The following is a 9,781-nucleotide window of genomic DNA, read 5'->3' on the forward strand; positions in this document are numbered from 1 at the left end:
TTGCTTCTGAATAAAGTTACAATCATGAATTGTAAACCTAATAGTAATAACAAAAACTAAGCTTTACAGAGCTCTCACCACCTGCCAGGCACTTGGTAGAGAGCTTCATCCAAAACCATTCTCTCCTTTGAACTTCAGGGTAGTGAGTGGCCAGTTGCAACTCCTTACTGTTTAAGTCAACCCAGTGAATCTAGAAATAGCATTTGTTATAATGAGACAAGAGGATAAAATAAGACAGAATAGAAAACATACGAGTAAATTGCATGTAACAAGGATTAACACTTCATTCATCTTTTACATCTTTACAGAGCTTCAATTCAAAATGGGCTTTTTACTTAACCACAGTAAAAAAAAAAAAAACTTGAAAAAAGACCTATCACACATCTAAAAAGATATGTGCAATTACTATCACCATTTTACATTTGCACAAAGTAAGACTTAGGGCAATTAAGTCTCTTGTTCGAATGTACCCTGCTTATAAGTAACACCCAAAATCGGAACACAGGCCTGACCCTGTGAACAATGAGACAAATGCAATAGGATAGATAACCCTGAGAATCATCTACAATTTCCATTAAAAAAAAAAGTGACACCAACAGAAAATTAACAAATTAGTTATCAAGTTAATATTTTGTTGTCTCTCCAGAGGGAAAAAGTTTGATCTTATAAAGTTGTAATAAATGAAGCCAATTAAAAAAAAAGACTGAGAGAACAATGGAAGAAGTCACAAAGAAAGGGTATACAAACAAAAATGTTAAGTTTCTGTCCATAAAAAGTTATGAACAATATAAGTTTCTACTGACATGCTTATTTTTAGAAGCGAAGCTGTGACTGTTCTAAGAAACTGACTTTGGACAAATTAACTATGGTTCCCAACCTAAAATGGCAAATAGCCTCCATCTGCTAAAACTGTTGTAAAGATTGAATCAGATTTTGTATCACTGGTACAGCTCAAACTCTCCATAAAGTTAGTTGCTACATGGGATGCAGCATAATGGCTCTTTGGAATTTGAAACCACTACCTCTGCCATATAACCCAATGTCACAAGGTAGTAAAAACAAACTCATCACATCTGGGACTGAATCAATCACTAGGCATTTCTTGCAAGGAGAGTTTACTTGTAAGGCTCCTACTTTAGAAATTCAGAATCTCACCTCCTCACCTCCATGCTTTAGGAGTCTGGCTGCCAAAGCCATCTTGTCAATCATTCCAGGCCTTTCCTTTCTGTTAGTTGTTTTCTCTTTGCTTAAAGTTCCTCCACTCAAAAAATTAACATTTAAAAAAAATTTCTATCTGCATTTCTATTTTCATAGCATCACTATTTTCTATTTCTAAGAAATGGAAAACAACCTAAGTATCCATTGACAGATGAATGGAATGGATATATATAAAATCTCCAGCAGTAAATATCCAGGAATACATTCTGAGAAATGTGTCATTTGGTGATATCATCCCTGTGCAAATGCAGCAGCCTGTACTTACACAAACCTAGATGGTATACTCTACTATACACCTAGGCAATACAGAAGGACCACCATTGAACATGCAGTCCATTGCTGACAGAAACGTCTTCATGCAGTGCATGACTGTATGCAATGGAGTATTAATCAGCCATAAAAAAGAAGGAAATCCTGTCATTTGTGACAACATGGGTGAGGGCATTATGCTAAGTACAAAAGGTCAAACAGAAAAAGACAGATACTGTGTGATCTCACTTGCGTGTGGAATCTGAAAAACAAAACAAAAAATTTAGGGGCCTCCCTGGTGGCCAAGGGATTAAGTCTCAGTACTATCACTGGTATGGCCTGAGCTCAATCCCCAGGCTGGGAGCTAATCCACATATGGCATAACAAACTTCTCCTGTCTGACCCACTGGTCTCAGCAGTGTATTTCAGTGGATCTGCCTATTATGCTCCCCACTCTGTCTCTGGTAAATCTTCTCTCCCTTCACCACCCCCCCTTACCTCTTGCCTACACCCTAGTTCATGTATGCATAAATAAATAATCTTTTTAAAAATCTCAGATAAAGAGAACAAAAAATGGGAAAAGGGAAGGAAATTATAAAAAGATGGACAAAGGGTACAAAAATCCCAGTTATAAGACAAAAAATTAGCAAAGATGTAGCGTGTAAGCTGACTACTGTTATCACTGTTGTATGGTATATCTGAAAGCTAAGACAATAAATCCTAAACATTCTCCTCACTAGGAAAATCTATTTTTTGTATCTATTATGAGATGATACACGTTAACTAAACTTATTGAGGTAATCATTTCACAATATGTCAAGTTATTATGTTGTATACCTTAACTTGTATGTCAATTATATCTCAAAATTGAAAAAAACAACTTTAACAATGTCCTTCAATCCTCCTAGACAAGCATTTAAAATTATTTCTTCAGTTTCAATGACTTTCTAGGGCATTTTTTGAAATTACATAAACAAGTTTTTAATGATTAATTATATAACTATGCATGAGCAAAGTAAAATATTGAACAGTAAAAAGGGTAGAAAAAAAGCTTCCACCTTCACCTGATAAATTATCACTCTTCCTCCTTAGAGATACCAATGTTAGATTTCTTATGAATTGTTCTAATGTGTACATACATTGTTAACACACACATAAACACGAATCTACTGTAGAATATGTGGATATGTGTGGATAGCTTGCTTTTCTCACATAAGCCCCTATCTTGGAACACGTTGAAGATTAACACATTCTTTTGTAAGTGCTGCACAGCATTCTGCCAAACATACAGGCCATAATTTAACAAATTGCCCATCTTCATATGCTAAGGTGTTTATGATTTTTTGTTACAAACAATGATACAACAAACATCTGATATATCTTAGTAGCAATAGTCTATAAAATAAATTCTTAGAAATTGCACTGCTATACTGTCAAATTCCCCAATATCAAAGCCCCAGAGGTTCTGACACTTTATGCCTGTCCCATCACCACTCCTTGGCCAGTATTTGATGGTCAGTTAATATTCAACAATTTCACTAATATTCAACAAATTCACTTCTGGGTCATTGTCTGTTCTTGAAACTCCTATTGGGAAGGTTACCAGTGCCCCTATCTCCAAGTCGAAGGACCTCATCTCATATCCTGGCCATATTTGACACCAACAATTACTACCACCTTCAGTAGATACTCCTTTCCCTGCCATGATGACTACTGTGTTAGTCCAATCCACACCACCACTTCCCAGGGGCTGCAAACCAATCTCCCTGGACTCTTAAAGATAAGCACACCCAATATACAATCCCTGGCTGCCTTTTCTTCTGACTGTAACACCCTTAAACTGTCACTGATGTGTAAAGGGTTTCCAAATGTCAATTCTCAAAGCACCTGAGACATAAACCCATGTTTCTGTCTGCAGAACATCAGCAAAGAGGTGAATGTTCTTTCCACACATCAGATCCACACATGGACAGTACTCATCCTGTGCTGGACATTGCATTTGTACTCAGCACTTACTGCTTCTATGTAACTACAATAGTGAAGAAAGAAAGCACTATATCATCCCCTTCCCCAAGCCTCTAAAGGAGGTAAAGCCTCCTTAAGCATCAAAATTCAATTATTGAGGGCCTCCCTGATAGCCTAGGGGTTAAGTCTCAGTGCTATCACCAGCAGAGCCTGAGTTCAATGCCCTGTCAGGGAGCTAGCCCACGTACGGTGCAGCGGACCTCCCCTGTTTCACCCGCTTTTCCCCTCAGCAGTGTGTTTCAGTGGATCTGCCTGTTCTGCTCCCCAGTCTGTCTCTGGTGAATCCTCTCACCCTTCACACCTCTGGCTAACATCCCAGTTCTTCTGTCCATAAATAATCTTTTAAAAAATTCAATTATTAATAATTATGAATTGAAATTGAATGAAGAAAATCTGATTGAAAATGAAGCTGGGAAGCTATGATGGGAGAGACCTCAGGCACTTGCCACTTGTTGAAACTTACAAGAAGCCTCCTTGTCCAGTAACATGTAGTCAGTAAGACAAGTTGTCAATAAGAAACTGTCACAACCTCAAATTCTCAATAACCTTTTATTCAAAACAGCCCTTTCCAGTTTCCTCCTAAGGCCCAATAAAACCTAATCTATACTTTCCTTTCTCAGACTTGCCATGGTTTGCCATAGTTTGTCCCAGACTGCAATCCTTCTGCTATTTCTGAATAAATTCAATTTTACTAGCTAGAGACCCTGCTATTTTAAAATTAACACCATTATTCACCTTTATTCCCTTCCCATCCAATTAACTGCCAAATGCTGTTAATTCGACTAGTGAACTGTTTCAATGTATCTCTCCAGCCTTCCTACCTCCACCTCTAGCCTACATGGCTTATACCTTATCTCTTGCCCAATCCTGATACCACCAGAGTTTTCTGCTAAGAGCACAAATATCCCATCAATCTACCTCAACAAGGCCCATGGCTTTTGAACACGTTTCCTCTATACAACTCTACACACCTGGGCTCTAGGCCTATCCTGAGAAGCCATTGCATTGACAACACCTGTGCTCACCACCACAGCCAACCTAATGTTTTAGGAGTCCAGCCAGTAGGCTCCTCCAAGTCATTTTATCATATCTCATTCACGTTGTCCCCTAGAAACCACCAGGCACAACATGTGCATTGGTAGGTGCTTAATAAATGCTTTCTAAAGTTACAATTTTCTAGTGTGCTCATCATTATTCTAAAGAAGAAAAGAAACATCTAGGGCCTCCCTGGTGGCACAAGGTGTTAAGTCACATCACTATGAAGCTATCCGCAGCCTTTGCAGCAGGAGTTCAATCCCTGTCCAGGGAGGTGACCCACATGATGCAGCAGACCTCTCCTGACTCGCCCACTGCTCCCCTCAACAGTGTATTTCGGTCAATCTGCCTGTTCTGTTACCTACTCTGTCTCTGATGAATCTGCTCACCTCCCCCCACACCTCTGGCCTGTACCCCAGTTCTTGTATGCATAAATAAATAAATCTTTTTAAAAAATAAAAGAAAGAAAAGAAACATCTATATACATGTGAATCCATAATAAAAATCTTTTTAAGTTATCTAAGTGACTTTGGAGTCTTTTAATGTTGTGTGACCAAGTAAATGTAGGAACATTTGCTCAGGACTAACAAACTACTTCCCTAAAAAAAAAAAAAAAAATTTAGAAATATCATGACAAATCACAAAATCACTGGTTTCCAGTAGTTACAAATAGAAAGATTTCCTATTTGTCAATGGAAAAACAGATTCCTATCAGATGTCCCAATCAGCTGTTACAAACACCAAAAATACACTTCCACAAGTTGACAATAAGGTAAGTAGCTGACTCTGTGGTAAATCAAATGTCCACCAACTTGATTGAAAAGCCAATAAAAACAAATGGCTTTGTGTGAACTGAGCCTATCAACCCAGAGACACACCCCATTAAGGTCTATTTCACTCTTCCAGTTAAACCATTTTAAAAGGTAACTCTTTGAAAGCATCTTTCCAGTCTGATTATAAAGAGATCATTGAAAAGGAAGCACAGATTACTTTTCAATTCTGAAAAGCATTACTTTTTAGAACTACATAACAAGATAAAACTCCAAACGTGTTTACAACTCTCCCCTTCTGTTAATATCAGATTTCAAACACCTGTACTTAAGTGTCCCGAAGCCGAAACTCTGGTAAAGGTTCCCATCCATTCTGTAATCTGAAGTTAACTGCTAAATTACTGACTAAAAATTAGAGTTTACATTCAGGGGCCAGAAATCATGTCTTCGTAAGAGATTAAAAAGTAACACTGTAAACAGTTCGGGAACTTCTGAGTTGGCAAAGTTGAGAGGAGTTCGCCTGACAGCTCGCGCTGCCCCCATGACCACTCCCACATCCCCAGCTCCCTACCCCACCTTTCTTGGAGGTAATCCCTTCATGTTTATAAAGGGGGAACAAGCAAACCCCCACAGGTTAATGGGATAGGTAAGAGTTTAGAGGAATCTTCTCCCTGGCCTCCTGAATTGCTCACCCCCACCCCTTCCAGGCGGCGAGAAAGGGACGGCACGGCACGAAGTCCCCCGGGCGCCCAGCCCTCCAGGGGCGCCACAACTTGAGTCCGGGGTCCACAGACCGGCCCGTTAACACTTCAACCCCAACGGGCATTTGACAGGAGCTGCCAGGGAGGGAGACCCAGGCGGCCTCACTCACCTGCGATTCATGGGCCGGACCCTCACGGCCACCTTGACTGATGCCATTGCTCATCCCGGCCCGGCCGGCGCAGACTCCCGGCTGCCCAGCGCCCACAGGCCCCAGAGCCTCCCGGGACTCGGACGCGGCCCCCGCCCACTTCCCTCGGCCTCCGCCCCTCGGCTCCGGCGGCCCCGGCGGCCCGCGGCGGCCCCACCTGCCAGGTCACTGAGCATGCCCAGAGCGGCTCCCGCCCGCGTGATCCGCGCGCCGGGCTTTGGCGGCGCCCGCCGGCGCCGAGGGGCGGGGCCGGGGCCTGGGCGCCGCCTCCTGCGAGCGCTGAGAGGAGGGAGCCCGCCTAGCTGCAGACTGTGCCCTGTGGGTCCCTGTGGGCGCGCAGGGCAGGGTGATTTCATGAAAGTTAGAACCCAACCTCTCCTGAAAAACTAGGGAGGAGGCGAGGAGCGCAGCAATTTAGAGCCAAAACAAGGCTCCCAATCCTGGAGGGTCAGCTTAAGAGAAACAGTTTTCATCCATTTCACTGAGCAAAACACTGAGGCACAAAGATTATCAGAACTTGTTAGTGGGGGGCTCTGCTCTTTTCTGCTACTCTGAGGCTAGGTGAGGGCCAAGCCGACCTCTCAGTTCAGGAGTACCGAGAAATGAAAACTGAAAGGGTGCTGGTTGTCTTAAATACAGGTGAAAATGTGCCTATGTTGGTAGAAATCAGATCTTAATTGGACTTCTTTTAATACTTATGTTGGTTTTATTTTAATTATAAGGGAGTTGGCGATGGGGACCCTCTTTAAGGCTTAGGGCCTTTGACAGAAGTGAGTGCCTACCTAATAGTGCACCTCACCCCAGACCCATGACCCCACCCAATGGACCCCAAGTCCTCTGCAGCTGACAGGTGGGGACCACTGGCAGGCCCAGAAAATACCATGCCCACAGGGCCCACGGCCCCCCACATCTCTAATGGGGCCACAAAGGGATGCTCTACCCTCACCCCCTCCTGCACTCCAGTATTTCACACCTTCAGGGCATCAGCGACTAACTGGCCAGGTAAGGTGCTGGCCCAGATAGGAGGGACTGCTCCTCCCAGAAGCAGAGATATAATCGAGGCCTCAAGAAGTGGAGGCTGGGCTCTGGAGTTGAGGCCTAGCTCCAGTACTACCTTTGGAAATTCTCCAGCTGCATTATTGAGTGTCTCAGAGGCTTCTGCCTTATTTGCAAGTCATGAACTTCATGGAACTGGCTAATGCATTAACTGAGATAATGTCTGCAAACTTATGACCCATGCAAACATGGGCTGATTATTCCTTCACCTTCCCTAGAGCACGACAATGAGTCTGGAGCCAGTTTTCCTTTTGCTTCCAAGGTCTAAGAAACTCAGGGATTCCTCCCTGGCTAGCGCAGAGCTGGGTGCGGATTTGACAACCGGCTGCGCGAAAACCAGGAGTGATTTTTTTAGGGAGCAGGCGGGGCATGCGCGATAAAGGACAGCTCCTTTGAGGTGCCGCGTGGGAGCCAGCGCAGCGCCTCTCCGCCCAGGGCAGAGGCGGGGCCCGCCTTAGAAGGGAGCTGCGCGGGGACAAACTAAAGCGGTCGCTCGGAGGTGGTGGGATTTCAATCTTCTACTAAGCCTAAAGCCACCAGTTCCTTGGCCCACCGTGGTAGAATCTGGGACCCCAGCGCAGCGCACCCACTGAACACCCTCAAGACCCACATCCGGCAAAGCCAGCCCCGATTTTTAAAAACAGGTTAAAAACACTTTGTAGGAGTTGTAGTTGTCATTCTAACTAGGTTCTGTAGCAGGTTTCTTTCGTTCATTAGTTTATTTCCAACAGCCCACACATGCCTATAAACACTTGTCCTTCTGTGACATCCACATCTGACACACAAGAGACACATAACACCCCAATTAGCGCACGAGGAACTTTTGAACAGGAAATAATAAAGTTTGAACTGACCCAGGAACTGAACATAATAGACCTCACCCCAGAGAATGACCTCACCCCAGAGAATGTAGCCAGAGAATGTTTTCTAATGGAAAGTGAAAGAAGTTTCTCTGGGAAGATTGTTAAGAGGTTGGCTCATCTTCTCAAACTTCAAGAAGGGATGGTTTAATGTTTTGCAAATTTCAGTGCCTATAGGAATCAGTTGGGAATCTCCTAAAACTGCAGACTTGATTCTGCAGAAATGGGGTGAAACCTTAGATGCTGCATTTCCAATAAGTTCCAGGAAATGTGGATACACCTCCCCCCCCCACCCCCACCTCACAGTTTGGGGAAAGAACAATTAATCTCTAACAAGGAAATATTGATTGTGAAAATCTCAACCGTAAGTCTCAATCAGGAGTCCAGTCTGGATAGAATTCAGGGGTTCATATGTATCAATCAGTTATGTGGCCCTGCCTACCAGCCAAAAACCCAGTGCCTTTAAACAAAATTTAGTATTTCTCACCATTCTGTGGGTTTCTGGTCTCACCTGGGCTAGCAATGGGGCTAAGGACTGAGGCTGGACTGGGTGGGATGTTTGGGAAGCCAATGATTTTTCCTCATTTTCATCCTTAAAAAATGAGAATGTTTCTTTCTGTAACCAGGCAGTTTTCTGGGAGGGCTCCCCAAGACTCTTGCAGTCCCATTTGGGATGTTCCTTTGGTGGAAGGCAGCAAGACAGATTCAGTATGAGAGGTGTCACTCAACAGGAGGATACTCATGGAGCTGCTGAAGTAAAAAATCTACCATAAGGTCCATGAATTTGAATGAAAAAAAAATCAGTAATAGCCTCTAAGTGTATTTATTTTAATATTACCAGTGATTTTGACACCTCTAGAAATCAGTTATTTTTCTGTTAGAATTAAAGTGTTGCAGTTTCTTAAATTGTTAAAAATTGTTGCTACTTTGAAATTATAGTAGACATTAGACTGTCACTAGATCTTATTTAATAGAAGCACATATGTTACTCTATCACAATTCATTTTTTTAGTATCTTGATATTGTTTTCTGTTATCATTGATTTTCCTTTTACTCCTATGTACTTCATTTTATGTGTTTTAAATGTTTTTCTGAAAAAGTTTCACAGACAAGAGAACCATGGTACAAACAATTTTAAGAACCCATGATTAGAAAATCATTTGGATAAGTGAAGGACATTTCTATTTTCAAAAAAGACTGACTGGGTCCTCCCTGGTGGCGCAGTGAGTTGAGCTCAGCACTGTGAGGCAAGGGTTTGATTCCCGTCTGGCCAGGGAGAGTCCTATATGGCACAGCAGACCTCTCCTATGGTGCCCACTGCTCCCCTCAGCAGTGCTTTCGGTCTGTCATTTGCAAATTTCAGTGCCTAAAGGAATCAGCTGGGAATCTCCTAAAACTGCAGACTTGATTCTGCAGAAATGGGGTGAAATCTTAGATGCTGCATTTCCAATAAGCTCCAGGAAATGTGGATATACCTCCCCACCCTCACCCCTACCTCACAGTTTGGGGAAAGAACAATTAATCTCTAACACAGAAATATTGATTGTGAAAATCTCAACCATAGGTCTCAATTCTGCCTGTTTTGCTCCCCATTCTGTCTCTGGTGAGTCCTCTCACCCTTCCGCGCCTCTGGCCTGTACCCCAGTTATTGTATAAAT

At 42.8% G+C, this 9,781-nt stretch overlaps 1 protein-coding gene across 3 annotated transcripts in view; it reads right to left on the reverse strand.

The window, feature by feature from the left end:
* KIF16B (kinesin family member 16B) overlaps nt 1–6,215 on the reverse strand; it is a gene marked incomplete at both ends in the record, with an annotated part of 259,483 nt that extends 253,268 nt beyond the window's left edge. For all 3 annotated transcript variants that reach the window (XM_084248158.1, XM_084248157.1, XM_084248156.1), the window contains one exon: nt 6,169–6,215. In XM_084248158.1, coding sequence (XP_084104284.1) covers nt 6,169–6,215 — 47 coding nt within the window. The remainder of the gene's footprint in view (nt 1–6,168) is intronic.
* Between the last annotated feature and the right edge of the window lie 3,566 nt (nt 6,216–9,781).

This window comes from Talpa europaea, assembly GCF_964194135.1.
Source record: "Talpa europaea genome assembly, chromosome: 11".
NCBI lineage: Eukaryota > Metazoa > Chordata > Mammalia > Eulipotyphla > Talpidae > Talpa > Talpa europaea.